We start from the raw sequence: 22438 nt of genomic DNA, 5'->3' as shown, positions 1-22438 counted from the left end.
TATGAGATTAGATCACTCCCTAACGCCATACACAAAAATAAGCTCAAAATGGATTAAAGACCTAAATGTAAGGCCAGAAACTATCAAACTCTTAGAGGAAAACATAGGCAGAACACTCTATGACATAAATCACAGCAAGATCCTTCTTTTTTTTTTCCTTGCTGGGTTTTTTTTTATTTTTTCATTTATGCTTCTATATCATAGGCTAATAGTTTAGGGTAACCTCAGGTTAGTTTTAGGTCCACTCTTTACGTAAATGTTGATGTACTCCATACGCAACATTTTTTTTTTTTTTTAGTTTCTGCTTTATAACAAAGTGAATCAGTCATACATATTCATCTCAGCAAGATCCTTTTTGACCCACCTTGTAGAGAAATGGAAATAAAAACAAAAATAAACAAATAGGACCTAATGAAACTTCAAAGCTTTTCAACAGCAAAAGAAACCATAAACAAGACCAAAGGACAACCCTCAGAATTGGAGAAAATATTTGCAAATGAAGCAACTGACAAAGGATTAATCTCCAAAATTTATAAGCAGCTCATGCAGCTCAATAGCAAAAAAACAAACAACCCAATCCAAAAATGGGCAGAAGACCTAAACAGACATTTCTCCAAGGAAGATATACAGACTGCCAACAAACACATGAAAGAATGCTCAACATCATTAATCATTAGAGAAATGCAAATCAAAACTACGAGATATCATCTCACACCAGTCAGAATGGCCATCATCAAGAAATCTAGAAACAGTAAATGCTGGAGAGGGTGTGGAGAAAAGGGAACACTCTTGCACTGCTGGTGGGAATGTAAATTGGTACAGCCACTATGGAGAACAGTATGGAGGTTCCTTAAAAATCTACAAATAGAACTACCATATGACCCAGCAATCCCACTACTGGGCATATACCCTGAGAAAACCATAATTCAAAAAGAGTCATGTACCAAAATGTTCACTGCAGCTCTATTTACAATAGCCCGGAGATGGAAACAACCTAAGTGTCCATCATCCGATGAATGGATAAAGAAGATGTGGCACATATATACAATGGAGTATTACTCAGCCATAAAAAGAAATGAAATTGAGCTATTTATAATGAGGTGGATAGACCTAGAGTCTGTCATACAGAGTGAAGTAAGTCAGAAAGAGAAAGTCAAATACCGTATGCTAACACATATATATGGAATTTAAGAAAAAAAAATGTCATGAAGAACCTCGGGGTAAAACAGGAATAAAGACACAGACCTACTTGAGAATGGACTTGAGGATATGGGGAGCGGAAGGGTAAGCTGTGACAAAGCGAGGGAGAGTGGCATGGACATATATACACTACTAAATGTAAGGTAGATAGCTAGTGGGAGGCAGCCGCATAGCACAGGAAGATCAGCTCGGTGCTTTGTGACCGACTGAGGGGTGGGATAGGGAGGGTGGGAGGGAGGGAGTCGCAAGAGGGAAGGGATATGGGAACAGATGTATATGTATAACTGATTCACTTTGTTATAAAGCAGAAACTAATATACCATTGTGAAGCAATTATATTCCAATAAAGTTGTAAAAAAAAGAAAGAAAGAAAGAAAACTGTAACAGGCCAATGTCCCTTAAAAATATAGATGCAAAAATTCTCAACAAACTACTAGCAAACCAAATACAACAGCATATTGAAAGGATTATATACCATGACTAAGCAAGATTTATCCTAAGTATACAAGAGTGGTTCAACATAAGAAAATCAATGAATGTAATACACCATATTAATAGAACAAAGGGGAAAAAATCCACATGATCATTGCAATTAATGCAGAAAAAGCAGATGACAGAACATCTTTTCATGATAAAAAAAAACACTCAATAAATAAGGAATAGAAGGGAACTTCCTCAACATGGTAAAGGGTACTTATGAAAAAAAAAAAACACAGCTAACATCATACTCAACATCACACTCGTGAAAGACAAAGCTTTCTCCCTAAGATCAGGAATAAAACAAGAGTGCCTGCTTTCACCACTGCCATTAAATGCTGTACTGGAAATTCATTAGACATGAAAAAGAAAGAAAACACATCCAAAGTAGAAAGGAAGACGTACAATGATTTCTACTTGCAAATAACATGATCCTATGCATAGACAATCCCAAAGAATACACACACACACACACAAACTACTACAGCTAATAAATAAATATGGCAAAACTGCAGGGTACAAGATAGACACACAAAAACAGTCATGTTTCTATATGCCAGCAGTGAATACTCCAAAAAAATTAAGAAAACAATTCCATTTACAACAGCATTCAAAATATTAAAATACCAAGAATAAATTTAACTGAAGAGGTAAAATATTTGTATACTGAAAACTATAAAATATTGCTGAAAGGAATTAAAGACCTAAATAAATGGAAAGACATCCCGTGTTCACAGACTGGAAGACAACACTGTTAAGGCAGTAATAACTACCCAAAGTGATCCACAGATTCCAATGCAATCTCTATCAAAATTTTCTTACAACTCAACAATAAAAAGACAAATAACCCAATGAAAAAATTGGCAAAGTATCCAAACAGAGATTTTTCCAAAGAAGTGATACACAAATGCCCAACAAACACATGCAAAGCTGATCAACACCACTGGTCCATTAAGGAAATGCAAATCACGATAATGAGATTTACACCACTTTACACCCACTAGGATGACTAAATCAAAAGGGCAGACAATAAAAAATGGTGGAGATGTGGAGAAACCGGAGCCCTCATACATTGCTGGTGGGAATGTAAAATGGTGCTGCCACTTTCTTTCACAGCTCCTCAAAATGTCAGTTACCATATGACCCACAATTCCACTCCTAGGTTTATATCTAAGATAAATGGATATATGTCCACACAAAAACTTGTATACAAATGTTTAACGCAGCATTATTTATGGTAGCCAAATGATGGAAACACCCCATTCTACAACATGGATGAACCTTGGAAATATGCTTAGTGAAAGAAGCCAATCATAAAAGACCACATATTGTATGATTCCATTTATATGAAATAGTCAAACAGGCAAATTTATAGACTAAGAGCAGATTTGTGGTTATCAGGGGCTAGGGGATGGAGGGAGGGAAAATGGATAGTGACTGGTAATGGATATGGGGTTTGTTTTGGAGGCGATGAAAATGTTCTAAAGTTAGGTGCAGTGCTGGCTGCACAACTGTGAATATACCATTTTAAAAAATCACAATAAATACACTTTAAATGGCTGAATATTATGGTAAATGCATTATATCTCAATAAAGCTGTTTTTAAAAAATGTTACATCTTCCCTTTTAACTGAAGTCATCTTTTACCAAGAAGTTTCAATGGTTTTTAAAGATGTTTTTTAAATCTTTAAAGATTTTTTAAAAATCATATTAGGCTAGTTAATACTCCAATCTCCCAAATTCACAGGGTTCAAGTAATTTCACACTTTGTATTCATAACAGATCTTAAAAGTTCTTATTCTTTCGTATGTAATATTTAAAAGGGAAAAAAAAAGGATGGTCATTGCTTTCTTAGGTCATCTCTTCTAATTAAACTCTTCTGACTAGCAGAATTCTAGAACAGAGATGAATAGAACCCTAAAGTCAGGAAGCATTAAACTTTTCATCTATTGTTAATAAGGAAAAAAATAGGAAAAAATTAATAATTTATGTTCTATTTGGATTAACTACTTGTTACAGAATAGTTTCTGGGGTTGGAAGGGAAATATTAATGGCATCTCCATCACAAATCAATCCAAATCCTACTTTTTGGAAGTAGGCCTGTTCTTTTGGCATAAGTAATGAATTCAAGTATAACAATATAAGTATAATCATTTCTATAAAGTCAACTTAAAATGATACTAAAATACCGAAAGTAAATTTCATTAATTGAAAAAACTGAGGTACGATGTTCAAAGATTCATTTAAGCCTAAACTATGAATGAACAGCTCAGGGACAATCCCAACCACCAACCCATCTGAAGGTTTTCACAAAGGTTCGATTTTGCAATGCCAACATAATGTAATAGGGAAGAACAAATCTGGCTCCATACTGCATCTGTTTCTTTTACTTTAATCTTTGTATTCTACGGCTTTTGCTACAAGTTAATCACTCAAGGAATGTTGCTTATAGCTTAAAGAATACATAATGGCCCATCTGGGGAACCATGTCTCCCATCCTGAGCAGTAAGCTAAAACACCTTTGTTTAGCTCCCAGGAAACATCCGGAACAGGCCCACCTGTGAACAACTGCAGGGATGAAGAAATGAACTGCATCCCCTCCAGAGTCTGGGCAGGAACCAGGAAACATTTGCAACAACTTATCACCTTTTTTTCTTTTTTAACTTTACCTCCTTACCTCCCCTTTTTGTTTTATAAAAGAAACTAGCATCCAAACCCAGGCAAGATGGTTCTTTGGGACACTAGTCCACCAACTTCCCAGTCTGCTGGCTTTCTGAATAAAGTTGCTATTCCTTGCCCCAATACCTTGTCTCTCGATTTATTGGCTTGTCATGCAGCAAGCAGTACAAGCTTGGACTTGGTACCAATAAGACCTTTTATCTTGAGCAAGTTAGTCCTCTCCCAACTCCATATATTATCAGAGAAAACACTCAGAGCAAATACCCTTGGGATACAGAAGAAACAGTGCAAATTATAAACAAATCCATTAAATCAGTCAAACTGATCATATGAATCACGTGTGGCTGCAGTAACTATAGCCAAAGCACAGTGAGAAAACTGTGGTGACACAGAACTTTCTAGAGCAAATAGTTCTAAATTTTTCCCTACTTCTGAAGACAAGAATCTGTAAGAAACTCTAAAGTTGAAATATCTGCCAATTCAGCTTTAAGTAAAAAAACATGTATTGCTCTATGTGCTTGAATTTCAAACAGGTAAAGATGCAATAATTCTATTCTTTTATGGAAACTGTTAATTGTTTAAATTTATTATTCAACTAAATGATGCCAGGTACCAGCCAAGGGACAAACCCTGCCTCCCACCCAGAGGAAGCCTTTAGACTGTACCCAAATGAGAAGATTACCAGTTAAGCATCTTTAATGATCATTCTGATATGAATCTTCTAATTAAACCTATAAACTTGATGGTGTCTGGGTTATGAAGTAAGATTGTCACTCTGGGCCTGAGGACAGTTTCTCGGTATAAGAGAAAAGTCTAGAGCAGGAGTAGGAAGACCTGTACTACAGCCATACTTTTGGTGACCAATAGGCTGTGTGTCCCTGGACAAGTCATTCACTTCTCTGGATATTACCTTCCTAATCTATAAAACTGGATGGAGGGTAGAATTGAATTATATGTTAAAGCTTCTTCCAGATGTAAAATACTATGCTCCTATATAAGGAAAGTAACATTTTAATGGTTGCTCAATTATTCAAAGCTTTTTAATCAGTGTATGGACTAATTTTAATCAAATAGAACAAAATCCAGGATATGCTCTCACCTAGCATGTGATAGGCTCACAATAAATTACGTAATTAATTTATACTAACTGTAACCTCTACCATCTTATAAATAACATTAATGTAGGACCAAATCCTGGTCTCTTAGGAAATGACCAAAACAGCTAAAAATAAAATGGCCCCCACATGAGCAGGTACCCACCTTTCACTTTCATTGTTGCCCAGAAACGTTCCAAACTGTGAGGCATATGCATGCTCAAAGAGCAGGATGAGGAGATTCTCATTAAATTCAAATGAACAAGGGAACTGACGAAGTATCTGCCACACACAGTCCAGGAAGAGAAGAAATACAGGCGACTCCCACTTCTGCTTACTACTACAATAGGCCGACTGTGCACAGCGCTGTTGGAATGGGTGACCAGCCTAAGAGAAAAGACGGAAATGCAGCAGTCATATCCTTGTGAGATCACATTGTAGCACATTATTAACAAATTTCACACAGTTGCAACAAAACTGTTAAATGGAACATCATATAATTTGGGTGGCTGCTCTTTAATGATTTCTTGGTTTAAGACAATCTTCACCAACTAAGGAAAAAGACAAGATTTCCAAATACTTAACAAGGGTATATATACAGTTAGCCATAACGTCTGCAGTTGGTCTTGGAATATCAAATAGAAGAATAATGAACTTCAGTAATAATAAGCATAAAATAAATCTTTCTAAGTCTGTAAAATCTCGAACAAAGTCAAAGAACATAAGCTCTTCAGGTATAAACAAAGGACAGCTATCCCCTTCTATCCATCCAAAGCACTGTATACTACTGTAAGCTACAGAAGCCTCACCACTAAATGCAGATAGATATGGGGTTCTCATAGACAAATTTTTATCAGGTTACTCCTGATAGTAAGTCTTTAATTACATAAGAAAAAAAGTTACTGTCATGATGACATCTGTATGAATACTTGTATATTAGAGACAAAGCTGTCTTTAGTTTCCCCCTCCCCCCAAAAAGAACTAGAAGAGTTTGTCATCTACTGACCAAAGGAAATTTAAGAATCATTTGGCTCTCTGGCCCACCTGGAACCTGAGTACTGACCTTATCCCCCCAAATCACACCCTTCTAGGTATTTCATAGACATGCTTTATCTTTGGGTCCTCGTGCTACTTTATCTGACAAAGATAATGCCAGGAACGTGAATGGGATTTTGATGCCCGTGAAAATGGTAATGCATAAATAAATCAATCATACTCATTTGTTTGTTTGCTATGCATCACAAGGAATGTAGCTGAATAAGATCTGCACCAAATATTTAGGATGGTCTGACTTACGGATAAAGGTCAGCTGTCAGGGTGGGCAGACATGGTAAACATAACAGCATTAACACATAATAAATCTGAAGGGCCAGAAGTGATTTTTCTCCAGAGATACTTCAAGATATATCTAAACATTTGTTTTCAATCACAATTACATACTAAGTTACATGGTGTGTATATATTTAAATTAACCTTTGGCCTGAAGGATTTCCATCTATTTTATGAGACCTTTATTTTAGCTGTCCTTCAGCATTTATATAGGACAGCACTGTGTTGTGCCCTAGGGATAAACAGCTGAATTGGGCAAGGTTCCCTGAACTCAAAGAAGTCACTATATCTGAGTCTAGTTCAGGAAACAAGGTGTGAGGAAAATGGATCAATTTTATCTGTGAAGGAAGTTAAGGTCCCAGAGTCTTCATGAAAGTAGAGATATTTAGCTGGATCTTACAGGATGAGAAGGATTTCACCTGGCTGAGGAAGACAACAGGACAGAGATGAGCAGAAGGTAGAAAGCACTAAAGCACATGCCTTGTACTTACAAGTCCCCACTCCTTCTTTCCCCCTTGTTTATGTCTTTTATCTCTAGCAAGACTAAGTTCTGTGAGACAAGACCATGTTTTACACTTTCTTTGTGTTTCCCCTATAGGTAACAAGGTACAACTAATAACGTTTGTTAGGGGAATGAAGTGCCAAATGAGCAATATAAGCAAAGAGGGAGACAGAAATTGAGAGGCAGTAAAGATTGCAGGCATTTATTAAGAGGAAGAGAGATTAACTGTCCCCCAGAAAATTAAACATCTGAATCAATCAGAATTTCATATATTATATCCATTCCCACAAACCAGGATCAAACATCAATTATGAGCAGTTCCTCTGTGGACAAAATAGCTTTTCTCACCTGAAGCCACTCTCTCTCTATCAAGGCCTCAAAGCCCCGGATGGTCCTGCTTCTTGGTTCCAAGATAATCTGGGCCAGGGAGGTAACCTGGAGTGTGGAATCAGTTCCTTCTGTTCCATGAATCAGTATGGATGCTCCTTCCCTGGTAGGAAAATTCAGAGGACAAATGGGACACTCCTGACACGGTCAACCAACTCTGTTAATAAACATTTCTTGAGTATGACAGTTGAAAGTCTTTTGCATTCTGCTCTGTCCAGTAGGTTGAGTCTAAAATGAGGTACATGAAGACAGCTTCCCTTGGGGAAAAATATAAAACTATAAGTCCCAAATTTCATAGGGCAAGAACCCATTTACATTATAACAAATTTCATAAACCTTTTCCTGAATGTTTTCTTCCTTTACAAAACCAGAAAGCAGACCTCATCACATTCACTAGATGCTGACCTTTTCTGCTTTAATATAGTTAACTAAAGCCTTTTCTCATCAAGCCTAGAAACACACAATTAAAGTTATTTTTCTGTATCTCTCTGACCTTGATTCCACCTTTCCACCATCAGTTTACTGTAAGGATGCCTTCATAAACCATAATGAATCTGGGAAACAAGTCCTAAACCACACTTTGAGAAACACGAAAACAGAAGAAAATTTTTTAAATATTATATATACAAGTGTCAATCTAGGGACTGCCCTGGTGGCACAGTGGTTAAGACTCCATGCTCCCAATGCAGGGGGCCCAGGTTCGATCCCTGGTCAGGGAACTAGATCCCACATGCATGCCACAACTAAGAGTTTGCATGCCACAACTAAGAGTTCGCATGACACAACTAAGGAGCCCACGTGTTGCAACTAAGGAGCCAGCAACCCGCAACTAAGGAACCCATGAGCTGCAATTAAGGAGCCCACGTGCTGCAACTAAGGAGCCGGCAACCTACAACTAAGGAGCCTGCAAGCCACAACTAAGGAGTCCACCTGCCGCAAATAAGACCCGGTGCAACCAAATAGACCCAGTGCAACCAAATAAAATAAATAAATTCCTTAGGTGGAAAAAAGTGTCAATCTAGAAAGTCAGTGGCAATGATACCACTATACATTCTGTAGGTGGTGCCTAGGACCCCATTATTATAAAGAGTGGGAGGAAACACCAGAAACTAAACTACATTTTCTCCCCTCCCCTTCTTCTACCTCTTTTTATTGAAATGACAGTGAAGGAAATTGTGGAAAAAAGGAAAATGAGCTCACCACTTTCCCATTAAAGTTTTATGTTTGGTTACTGTTAATTCTTCCCTCATGTACAGATATACTTTAAATAGCTGTAACAAAAGGTAACTTATTATTTCCACTTTTATTATAAACATTTTCCCATGTTCTATGTCATCTATAAAAGTATATTGTATTAGGGCTTCCCTGGTGGCGCAGTGGTTGAGAGTCCGCCTGCCGATGCAGGGGACACGGGTTCGTGCCCTGGTCCGGGAAGATCCCACATGCCACGGAGCGGCTGGGCCCGTGAGCCATGGCCGCTGAGCCTGCGTGTCCAGAGCCTGTGCTCCACAACGGGAGAGGCCACAACAGTGAGAGGCCCGCATACCGCAAAAAAAAAAAAAAAAAAAAAGTATTGTATTAATGGTTACATAATATTCTATTAAGTGCTGAACTACAATTTACTTAATCCTATAGTTGGACATTCAGGTCACTGCCAATTTTTGTTACACTTTAGATGGTGTACTTAGCTTTTTGTCTTTTGCTGAATTATTCTGGAGTTCTTAATTTGAAAATAAGACTCCCTGAAGTTCACCTATGGTTAAGTTAACAACCCCATTCTCAGGATGTAATCTAATGACTAGACTGAAGGGTACGAGCAAATGTTTTCAGGCTTTTGATATATATTAGATATATATCCTAGTTATCTGTGGTATACTCTAAATTTAATTCAATTAACTTAAGGTCTATTTTTACATTTTGAGTGTTGTAAGGGCAGACTTTTATAGAGGTATAACTAATGAGCTAATATACATCAACAAAGGGAACTCAAACATGGCAAAATAAACCAAAAACTTCAATTCTCCTAGGAGTGTGGAAGTCCCCGTTTGTTTAAGGTAGCCCAAACTAAACAAAGGTGGAGAGAGCAAACACGGTTCTGCTCCTGGGATTACATTCACCTGCATCACCTCTTATTATGGCTGAAAATTTAGACAACATTGTTATAAGGGTTTATGACAATTCATCTTTCATAAGCAAACAAAGCCTCTGTACTCATCACGTAAGGGGAAATATTTTTAACTTAGGTTAAAAAAACCCAAACCCTTAATATATACATCTCATCATTCTGTATTATTTATTTCTCTGCCACAGAACCTTGGTCTTTAACTCCCATATTTTATAAGATAAATGGGCTTCCCTTCTTTTTTTCTTTATTGTTTTGGCTGCATCGGGCCTTAGTTGCGGCATGCAGGATATTTTCGTTGCAGTGCGGGCTTCTCTCTACTTGTGGCGTGTTGGTTTTCTCTGTCTAGTTGTAGCGCGTGGGCACCAGAGTGAGTGGGATCTGTAGTTCGCGGCACATGGGCTCTCTCATTGAGGCGCATGAGTTCAGTAGCTGTGGCGTGTGGGCTTAGTTGCCCCACGGCAAGTGGGATCTTAGTTCCTCGACCAGGGATCAAATCCGTGTCCCCTGCATAGGAAGGTGGATTCTCTACCACTGGATCACCAGGGAAGTCGCTACACCAGGAATCCCGGGGAATCCTGATTCATGGCACTTGGTGCCCCTGTGATAAGTTGCTTGCTAACTCACCACATGATCTTAAGCAACCTGTTCTATTATCAATTTTTCATTAATTATTTTTTAAATTACATATATATTTCCCTAATTTGGAAGCATCAATAAAACAAAATCGCAAAGAAAAGTGCCACCCAACTATGTGGTGACAACACTTCTACCTACCTACGGTTTCAGTGGGAATCCCCTTCTTAAAAAGGGCATTCTAACAGAGGGCAGACAGCAGAAGCAAGAAGAACTACAATCTTGCAGCCTGTGGAACAAAAACCACATTCACAGAAAGATAGACAAGATGAAAAGGCAGAGGGCTATGTCCCAGATGAAGGAACAAGATAAAACCCCAGAAAAACAACTAAATGAAGTGGAAATAGGCAACCTTCCAGAAAAAGAATTCAGAATAATGATAGTGAAGATGATCCAGGACCTCAGAAAAAGAATGGAGGCAAATATCGAGAGCATGCAAGAAATGTTTAACAAAGACCTAGAAGAATTAAAGGACAAACAAACAGAGGTGAACAATACAATAACTGAAAACTACACTAGAAGGAATCAATAGCAGAATAACTAAGGCAGAAGAACGGATAAGTGACCTGGAAGAAAGAATAGTGGAATTCACTGCTGCGGAACAGAATAAAGAATGAAAAGAAATGAAGACAGCCTAAGAGACCTCTGGGACAACATTAAACGCAACAACATTCACATTATAGAGGTCCCAGAAGGAGAAGAGAGAGAAAACACCCGAGAAAATATTTAAAGAGATTATAGTCGAAAACTTCCCTAACATGGAAAAAGAAATAGCCACCCAAGTCCAGGAAGTGCAGCGAGTCCCATACAGGATAAACCCAAGGAGAAACACGCCAAGACACATAGTAATCAAATTGGCAAAAATAAAGACACAGAAAAATTATTAAAAGCAGCAAGGGAAAAATGACAAATAACATACAAGGGAACTCCCATAAGGTTAACAGATGATTTCTCAGCAGAAACTCTACAAGCCAGAAGGGAGTGGCATGATGTACTTAAAGTGATGCAAGGGAAGAACCTACAACCAAGATTACTCTACCCAGCAAGGATCTCATTCAGATTTGATGGAGAAATCAAAAGCTTTACAGGCAAGCAAAAGCTTTACAGGCAAGCAAAAGCTAAGAGAATTCAGCACCACCAAACCACCTCTATAACAAATGCTAAAGGAACTTCTCTAAGTGGGAAACACAAGAGAAGAAAAGGACCTACAAAAACGAACCGAAAACAATGAAGAAAATGGTCACAGGAACATACATATCGATAATTACCTTAAACATAAATGGATTAAATGATCCAACCAAAAGACACAGGCTTGCTGAATGGATAAAAAACAAGACTCATATATATGCTGTCTATAAGAGACCCAGTTCAGACATAAGGACACATACAGACTGAAAGTGAGGGGATGGAAAAAGATATTCCATGCAAATGGAAATCAAAAGAAAGCTGGAGTAGTTATACTCATATCAGATAAAATACACTTTAAAATAAAGAATGTTGCAAGAGACAAGGAAGGACACTACATAATGATCAAGGGATCAATCCAAGAAGAAGATATAAAAATTATAAATCTATATGCACCCAACATAGGAGCACCTCAATACATAAGGCAACTGCTAACAGCTATAGAAGAGGAAATCGACAGTAACACAATCATAGTAGGGGACTTTAACACCCCACTTTCACCAATGGACAGATCATCCAAAATGAAAATAAATAAGGAAACAGAAACTTTAAATGACACAATAGACCAGATAGATTTAATTTATATTTATAGGACATTACATCCAAAAACAGCAGATTACACTTTCTTCTCAAGTGCACACAGAATGTTCTCCAGGACAGATCACATCTTGGGTCACAAATCAAGCCTCAGTAAATTTAAGAAAACTGAAATCATATCAAGCATCTTTTCTGACCACAATGCTATGAGATTAGAAATGAATTACAGGGAAATAAACGTAAAAAACACAAACACATGAAGGCCAAACAATACATTACTAAATAACCAAGAGACCACTGAAGAAATCAAAGAGGAAATCAAAACATACCTAGAGACAAAAGACAATGAAAACACGACCATCCAAAACCTATGGGATGCAGCAAAAGCAGTTCTAAGAGAGAAGTTTATAGCTATACAAGCCTACCTCAAGAAACAAGAAAAATCTCAAGTAAACAATCTAACCTTATACCTAAAGGAACTAGAGAAAGAACAAACAAAACGGAAAGTTAGCAGAAGGAAAGAAATCATAAAGATCAGAGCAGAAATAAATGAAATAGAAACAAAGAAAACAATAGCAAAGATCAATAAAACTAAAAGCTGGTTCTTTTAGAAGGTAAACAATATTGATAAACCATTAGCCAGACTCATCAAGAAAAAGAGGGAGAGGACTCAAATCAATAAAATTAGAAATGAAAAAGAAGAAGTTACAATGGCCACCGCAGAAATACAAAGTATCCTCAGAGACTACTACAAGCAACTCTATGCCAATAAAATGGACAACCTGGAAGAAATGGACAAATCCTTAGAAAGGTGTAACTTTCCAAGGCTGAACCAGGAAGAAATAGAAAATATGAACAGACCAATCACAAGTAATGAAATTGAAACTGTGATTAAAAATCTTCCAACAGGGGCTTCCCTGGTGGTGCAGTGGTTGAGAGTCCGCCTGCTGATGCAAGGGACACGGGTTCATGCCCCGGTCCGGGAAGATCCCATATGCCGCGGAGCGGCTGGGTCCGTGAGCCAGGGCCACTGAGCGTTCGCATCCGGAGCCTGTGCTTTGCAATGAGAGAGGCCACAACAGTGAGAGGCCCGCGTACCGCCAAAAAAAAAAAATTTTCCAACAAACAAAAGTCCAGGGCCAGATGGCTTCACAGATGAATTCTGTCAAACATTTAGAGAAGACCTAACAGCCATCCTTCTCAAACTCTTCCAAAAAATTGCAGAGGAAGGAACACTCGCAAACTCATTCTATGAGGCCACCATCACCCTGATACCAAAACCAGACAAAGATACTACAAAAAAGAAAATTACAGACCAATATCACTGATGAATAAAGAGGCAAAAATCCTCAACAAAATACTAGCAAACAGAATCCAACAACACATTGAAGGGATCATGCACCGTGATCAAGTGGGATTTATCCCAGGGATGCAAGGATTCTTCAATATATGCAAATCAAGCAATGTGATACGCCATATTAACAAACTGCAGAATAAAAACCATATGATCATCTCAATAGATGCAGAAAAAGCTTCTGACAAAATTCAACACCCGTTTATGATAAGAACTCTCCAGAAAGTGGGCACAGAGGGAACCTACCTCAACATAATAAAGACCATATACAACAAACCCACAGCAAACATTCTCAATGGTGAAAAGCTGAAAGCATTTCCTCTAAGATCAGGAATAAGACAAGGATGTCCACTCTCCCAACTCTTATTCAACATAGTTTTGGAAGTCCTAGCCACGGCAATCAGAGAAGAAAAAGAAATAAAAGGAATACAAATTGGAAAAGAAGAAGTGAAACTGTCATTTTTTGCAAATGACATGACAGTATGCATAGAGAATCCTAAAGATACTAGCAAAAAACTACTAGAGCTAATCAATGAATATGGTAAAGTTACAGGATACAAAATTAATGCACAAAAATCTCTTGCATTCCTACACACTAATGATGAAAAATCTGAAAGTGAAATTAAGGAAACACTCCCATTTATCATTGCAACAAAAAGAATAAAATACCTAGGAATAAACCTAACTAGGGAGACAAAAGACCTGTATGCAGAAAACTATAAGACACTGATGAAAGAAATTAAAGATGATACCAACAGATGGAGAGATATACCATGTTCTTGGATTGGAAGAATCAATATTGTGAAAATGACTCTACTACCCAAAGCAATCTACAGATTCAATGAAATCCCTATCAAACTACCAATGGCATTTTTTACAGAACTAGAATAAATAATTTTAAAATTTGTATGGAGACAAAAAAGGCCCTGAATAGCCAAAGCAGTCTTGAGGGAAAAAAACGGAGCTGGAGGAATCAGACTCCCTGACTTCAGACTGTACTACAAAGCTACAGTAATCAAGACAATATGGTACTGGCACAAAAACAGAAACATAGATCAATGGAACAAGATAGAAAGCCCAGAGATAAACCCACGCACCTATGGTCAACTAATCTATGACAAAGGATGCAAAGATGTACAATGGAGAAAAGACAGTCTCTTCAATGAGTGGTGCTGGGAGAACTGGACAGCTACATGTAAAAGAATGAAATTGGAGCACTCCCTAACACTATACACAAAAATAAACTCAAAATGGATTTGAGACCTAAATGTAAGACCAGACACTATAAAACTCTTAGAGGAAAACATAGGAAGAACACTCTTTTTCATAAATCACAGCAAGATTTTTTTGATCCACCTCATAGAGTAATGGAAATAAAAAGAAAAATAAACAAATGGGACCGAATGAAACTTAAAAGCTTTTGCACAGCAAAGGAAACCATAAACAAGACAAAAAGACAACCCTCAGAATGGGAGAAAATATTTGCAAACGAATCAACGAACAAAGGATTAATCTCCAAAATATATAAACAGCTCATGCAGCTCAATATTAAAGAAACAAACAACCCACTCAAAAAATGGACAGAAGACCTAAATAGACATTTCTCCAAAGAAGATGTACAGATGGCCAAGAAGCACATGGAAAGCTGCTCAACATCACTAATTATTAGAGAAATGCAAATCAAAACTACAATGAGGTATCACCTCACAGCGGTCAGAATGCGTATCATCAGAAAATCTACAAACAACAAATGCTGGAGAGGGTGTGGAGAAAAGGGAACCCTCTTGCACTGTTGGTGGGAATGTAAATTGATACAGCCACTATGGAGAACAGTATGGAGGTTCCTTAAAAAACTAAAAATAGAATTACCATATGACCCAGCAATCCCACTACTGGGCAATCCCACTACCCAGAGAAAACCATAATTCAAAATGACACATGCATCCCAATGTTCATTGCAGCACTATTTACAATAGCCAGGTCATGGAAGCAACCTAAATGCCCCACCAACAGATGAATGGATAAAGAAGTTGTGGTATATATATACAACGGAATATTACTCAGCCATAAAAAGGAATGAAATTGAGTCATTTGTTGAGACGTGGATGGATCTAGAGACTGTCATACAGAGTGAAGTAAGTCAGAAAGAGAAAAACAAATATCGTATATTAATGCATATATGTGGAACCTAGAAAAATGGTACAGATAAGCCGGTCTGCAAGGCAGAAGTTGAGACACAGATGTAGAGAACAAACGTATGGACACCAAGGGGGGAAAACCGCGGGGGGTTGGGGATGGTGGTGTGCTGAACTGGACGATTGGGACTGACATGTATACACTGATGTGTATAAAACTGATGACTAATAAGAACCTACTATATAAAAAAACAAAACAAAACAAAACAAAAAACTAGCACTAAACTTTCTTTGGGTTATTTGTAAGGAAATATGTTAATATAAATTTTTCAGACATTACATGAAATTTCTAAAAATCTTCTATGTTCTGGTATAATGTTATAAGTCAGAATTCTAGTTATTACTTTAAAATGTATATCTCAGAAAAAACTAAATTTCCTGGTCAACTGCATTATTATGAACTTTCATCAAATCTTTAACCGTGGTCACTTTTAAGTCTTTTGTCATTTACAGACAGTTCTGGGTGTACTCTGATGCTTTTGCAAAAATGTTCCTATAAAAGAGTTTCATCTTCAAGGAATTCATGGAAAAGACTGACAAGTACAGGTTTCTGATAACTGACTATACTGATGAACTGAATGAATAAGCATTTTCAGAACTCTAATGGAAAACTGATGAACTCATAAAAGTGTTAACAAAAGATCAAGATGAAAAAAAATTAATTACATGGGACTGAGTGAACTGATGAGGATGATTATAATTTTTGTGCCTCTGTGTTTGAATAAAAAAGAAAAAATGTTAATAAAAAAAGGTAAATGATCTGTAATGTGCTTGGAAGCATCAAAAAGTAAGACGAATTAATGGATAGATCGGATGAATAAATGGAAAGAGATGTCATAAAAAAAAGAACAATGCATGTATGAAAACGGGATCCTAACATCATCATTAATTAAATTGTTCCATTATATCTAAGAATGCATGCTACTGTCTATGTAAATTTTTTGTAGTCAATATGCTTTTTTCAAAGCTGAGAACAACTGAATCTTCTTGATGACTTAAGAAATAACAGAAGTAGGCGTTTTCTTTTTGGGTTTGATAATTTAGCCAACTCTCTCACCAGTATCTTTTCGGGTTTGATAATTTAGCCAATTCGCTCACCAGTATCTGTGACTGTGTGGTCAACACAATTGCTGTCCTGATTATACTGTCTGATTATATTGTCTAATTAATGTTGAATCTAAAATTTTTACTTACTCACAGAGCTTCATATAGTACTAAAACGTCTACCTCAAGCCCAAGTCACAGCTTCTGGCTTGTCACTTATGACCTGTCTTTGTGGAAATATTACAATTAACCCCTCAGTGTGCTGGGAAAACTGGACAGATACATGTAGAAGAATGAAATTAGAACATTCTCTAACACCATATACAAAAATAAACTCAAAATGGATTAAAGAACTAAATGTAAGACGAGATACTATAAAACTCTTGGAGGAAAACATAGGCAGAACACTCTTTGACGTAAATCACAGCAGTATCTTTTTCAATCCACCTCCTAGAGTAATGAAGATAAAAACAAACTGACACAGCAGTGTAAAGCAACTACACTCCAATAAAATAAAAGAAAAGAAAAACAAAAAAAAACAAATGGGACCGAATAAACTTAAAAGTGGGACTTCCCTGGTGGCACAGTTGTTAGGGATCTGCCTGCCACTGCAGGGGACATGGGTTCGATCCCTGGTCTGGGAAGATCCCACATGCCGCGGAGCAACTAAGCCCATGTGCAACAACTACTGAGCCTGTGCTCTAGAGCCCACAAGCCACAACTACTGAAGCCCGCGTGCCTAGAGCCCGTGCTCCACAACAAGAGAAGCCACTGCAATGAGAAGCCTGCACACTGCAATGAAGAGTAGCCTCCACTCGCCGCAACTAGAGAAAGCCTGTGTGTCGCAACGAAGACCCAACGCAGCCAGAAAAAAAAAACGTAAAAGCTTTTGCACAGCAAAGGAAACCGTAAACAAAAAGAAAACCCACAGAATGGGAGAAAATATTTGCAAACGAAGCAACTGACAAGGGATTAATCTCCAAAATATACAAATAGATGATGCAAAAACAAATAACCCAATCAAAAAATGGGCAGAAGATATAAATAGACATTTCTCCAAAGAAGACATACAGATGGCCAAAAAGCACATGAAAAGATGTTCAACATCGCTAATTATTAGAGAAATGCAAATCAAAACTACTGAGGTATCCCATCACACCAGTCAGAATGGCCATCATCAAAAAGTCTACAAATAATAAATGCTGGAGAGGGTGTGGGGAAAAGGGAACCTTCCTACACTATTGGTTGGAATGTAAATTGATATAGCCACTATGGAAAGCAGTATGGAAGTTTCTCAAAAAACTAAAAATAGAGCTACCATATGATCCAGCAATCCCACTCCTGGGCATATATCTGGAGAAAAACATACTTCAAAAAGATACATGCACCTCACTGTTCATTGCAGCACTGTTTACAACAGCCAAGACAAGGAAGCAACCTAAAGGTCCATCGATAGATGAATGGATAAAGAAGATGTGGCACATATGCACAATGGAATACTACTCAGCCATGAAAAGGAATGAAATTGGGTCATTTGTAGAGACGTGGATGGATCTAGAGACTGTCATACAGAGTGAAGTAAGGCAGAAAGAGAAAAACAAATATCGTATATTAACGCATATATGTGGATCCTAGAAAAATGGTACAGATGAACTGGTTTGCAGGGCAGAAACTGAGACACAGATGTAGAGAACAAACGTATGGACGCCAAGGGGGGAAGTGGCGGGGGTGGTGGTGGTGGTGTGATGAGTTGGGAGATTGGGATTGACATGTATACACTGATGGGGATAAAATGAATGAAAAAAGAATGAAATAATGCCTTTTGCAGCAACATGGATGGACCTAGAGATGATCATTCTAAGTGAAGTCAGACAGAGAAAGACAAATATCAAATCATATCACTTATATGTGGAATCTAAAAAAATGATACAAATGAACTTACTTACAAAACAGAAACTGACTCACAGACTTAGAAAACACACTTATAGGTTACCAAAGGGAAAGGAGGGGAAGGGATAAATTAGGAGGTTGGGATTAATATATACACACTACTATACATAAAATAGATAATCAGCAAGGACCTACTGTAGAGCATAGGGAACTCTACTCAATACTCTGTAATAATCTGAATGGGAAAAGAATCTGAAAAAGAATAGATATATGTATATGTATAACTGAATCACTTTGCTGTACACCTGAAACTAATACAACACTGTAAATCAAATATACTTCAATTAATTAAAAAAAGGAATTAACCACTTAGGAGTATAAAATAATTTATGACTCTAGAAAGTTTGATTTTGTAAATATTTTCATATTTCTTTTTTAAATTGTTTAGAAATGAATAACAAAATATGTTTCCCCCTCCAAAAGTCTAGCTTTAATATGATATCAATATGTTTTTTCTGGCAAATAGATTATTATTTTAAATAACTCAGTTGATAGGAAGATATCTTTGGAAGTTTTCGTTGTGTACATATACTAGCCCCTGGGAATTAAATACTGTTGTCAGGGCTAGGTTTAGAATTTGACCCAAAATAAGCATGCAAAATGCTTTCAAAAAAGAAAAATCACTCTGATAAACTGAAAAACATTATAAAATCAGTAACTACCAGTAAAATTATCTGTTGTTCTTCTTGGTTATAAGTATTTCTCATTTTATTCAGAGATGTATGTTTTTGTTGATGAAATTGTTGGTGTGCAAACATTTAAAAATTAACCCCCCAAAAGGCAATTGGGGTCACATCTGCCCTCTTTTAAAACAGCAGCCTAGATTTTTTTTTAATATAGAAGGATAATGTACCAAAATATTTCGTGTTCCATCTTACACAAGAGTGGGGCAAGTTTTCACGCTTTCCTATAGAAAAAGTTGTTAGCATATATTAATGTGCTCCCAGAGTCTTCCTTCAGCTTTCTGAAGCAAACAAGGAGTCCCTTCTGAAACAACCAAGGGATGGGCATTTTTCCCTGTGAAATAGATTTGCTCTCCCAGCTACAAGTTTGTATGTTAACCATCCCTGATGTTACTTAAACCAAAAACAACAACAACAAACAAACAAAATAGCATAGAAAATACCAGAGCAGAACAACAGCCATTTAAAGATCCAGGAAAAGATCCAGAGACATACACTCAGGGGTCTATCTGTGTTATTCCTTAATTATTTCTTACAAAAATGTTGGACTCTCAGCACTGCCACTGGGCTGTAATCAGCACAACAGGCAACTTACTCTGATTTTATTTTTCCTTATCTATAGAGGTAGGGTAATAATACATAACAATTGTTGTTTGGAAGCTTAAAGGAAATTATATATGTATAGGAATTTGAGACATGACTGAGGCAAATTAACAAAGAATAATGCAGGTAGACTTAGAAGTTCAATCCAGGAAAGAAGGAAAAAAGGTGACTGAGGTGGACATGTGGTTTATGAAAAGCAATGTGCCTGTTGATGTTTGAACTGTTCCTTGAAGACAAGGCTTTTGTGCTACTTGAGATACAGAAAGACAAAATCAAGGAGAAACAGCTCAGTGCTCCTTGGACTGCTCTGGCCATTACTCCTGGCAGGGCTTCAATACCAATTGAATGTGATGATAACAGTCATTTAGAAAACAGGAAGGAATAAAAGAGACAATGGAAACAAGATGGGAAAGAAATTAAATTTAAGGCATTCTTTTAAAAATCTGGTTTGCAGAAAACCTCCTTTCAGTCTTTGTCCTGTCTGCTTTCAAGTGGAGTAACTGATGCCTTATCGAGGAGACATCTATTCTCTGTGGAAGCTAACGAAGACATTAGAGTAGAGATGGACCAAAGGACTTAGCCAGCTCTTCTAGGGCCTGTTGCAGCATCCTATGTGAATGCAGATCAGGGTTCTAATTGAAATTCATGTTTATATGGGTTCATTTTTAAGCAAAGTGTTCTCTGTCTTTGAATTGGCTGCTAGGAAGTTCAGCACCCCCTCCACCCCATCTTTGCAAGTGTATAAGATTTTAAAACGACTTCCCCTGGTGGTGCAGTGGTTAAGAATCCACCAGTGCAGGGGACACGGGTTTGAGCCCTGGTCCCGGAAGATCCCACATGCTGCGGAGCAACTAAGCCTGTGTGCCACAACTCCTGAGCCTGCCTGCCACAACTACTGAAGCCCACACACCTAGAGCCTGTACTCTGCAATAAGAGAAGCCACAACAATGAGAAGCCCGCACACTGCAACGAAGAGAAGCCCCCGCTTGCAGCAATTAGAGAAAGCCCGCGTGCAGCAACGAAGACCCAACGCGGCCCTAAATAAATAAATAAATTTAAAAAAAAAACAGGTTTAAAATGAAAAATAAATAAAATAAAATAAAAGGGCATTCTAAGCTTCTGCAACACCTTATACCAATCCTTCTACCCCTGTTCAAGTCTTCTGCCTCAAGCAAGTCTCAAGGATTAGCAACTTTCAACTGAGTGAATAAACTAAAACCACTTCATATACTTCACATCACTACCATCCGGTCTTCTCAACTTGAGATCCAGATATAACTGCACATATCAAGTAGTTTGTAACAAGATAGCTGAGACATTAGAAAGGATCATTTACTGTGTAACAAAATTACATGTTTCCTTTCATTGCTATTTCAAAAGTTCCTTGAAGGCCAAGTTTGGCCCTCTGAGGAGAAATAAGAAAACTTTTCATTCTTTTTCAGTCTAAGAAAAGGAAAATTGGTAGATTCACATTTTAAGGATTTTTATAGAAAAAAATACGTCCTTTAGTACTTAAAATATTTTTGTCATGGAAGACATGTATATGTACATGGTTCACATTCATTCAAGACACATTATCATTTAAATGCCAGACTCTACACACACACTTCACTAACACTGAATGGCGATGACTATCTTCTAAGTTATTCGTAAAATGATGTGAACATAAGATACAGACAGGCGTGAACAGTAACATAATACACAACCACAGGTCTGGATGGAAGCGAAGTCTAGTTGGTGTGAGTGCCCCGCTCCAGAACCCAGAGATGCACTTTACCTGTCGAGACACTGAGCTGCCAGACAGGCAGTTGTCAGAATCTCTTTGATGTGAGTCAGCCAGTTGGAGGCCTCCAATCTACTGAGCCATCGGTCCATGTTATGTGTTTGGTCATTACAAGCTTCCACGAGTTTGATTAAGCTCTCCTGAAGAATGTGATACCTTTCAAAAACAAGAAAAAGTTAAAAAGAAGAAAAAAAGAAAACAGAACATAGAACAATGAAGGAAGAAACCAAATCAAAAACTCAGCCCCCAATATATATCCAAGGGAAAAAGCAGCTCAAAATACTATAAAAATATTTGCCTTGCTATATAATAACTTACAGGGTTAAAGACTGAAAAACTAATATTTAAACGTGATTGTGAAATGCTTAAATGCCTGCGATGGTAAACTCTTCCTCATCTGAACAGATTAAACCTAGTTTGCATAACTGAATTACCTGACTGAGGAGAGGGCCACAGCACTGCTTTTTGTGACAGGTCACAAAACAGCACCACTAACATCTGTGTCCCGTTCCCACAGAATCAACTCTGGACACCTGCACTGTCAGCAGGGATGCCCAAGGCCAGCTCAGATCCCATTGTTTTATTAGCTCCAACTCCCACCCACTCACCCACCCAGAAGCAATTATAAACCACTATTTGCAAGCATAAAGGAGATGATATAGGTAGAGGAAACAAGGT

The 22438-nt window shown here is 37.5% G+C and overlaps 1 protein-coding gene across 1 annotated transcript in view; it reads right to left on the bottom strand.

The window, feature by feature from the left end:
* MTMR9 (myotubularin related protein 9) overlaps positions 1–22438 on the bottom strand; it is a gene marked incomplete at both ends in the record, with an annotated part of 102831 nt that overhangs the window by 24956 nt on the left and 55437 nt on the right. Inside the window, 3 exons of the mRNA XM_079706420.1 lie at positions 5617–5837; positions 7630–7771; positions 21755–21916. Of these exons, the coding sequence (XP_079562546.1) occupies positions 5617–5837; positions 7630–7771; positions 21755–21916 (525 nt within the window). The remainder of the gene's footprint in view (positions 1–5616; positions 5838–7629; positions 7772–21754; positions 21917–22438) is intronic.

This window comes from Hyperoodon ampullatus (assembly GCF_949752795.1).
Source record: "Hyperoodon ampullatus genome assembly, chromosome: 6".
In the NCBI taxonomy this organism is placed as follows: Eukaryota; Metazoa; Chordata; class Mammalia; order Artiodactyla; family Ziphiidae; genus Hyperoodon; species Hyperoodon ampullatus.
This window is presented reverse-complemented; position numbering and strand designations above follow the sequence as displayed.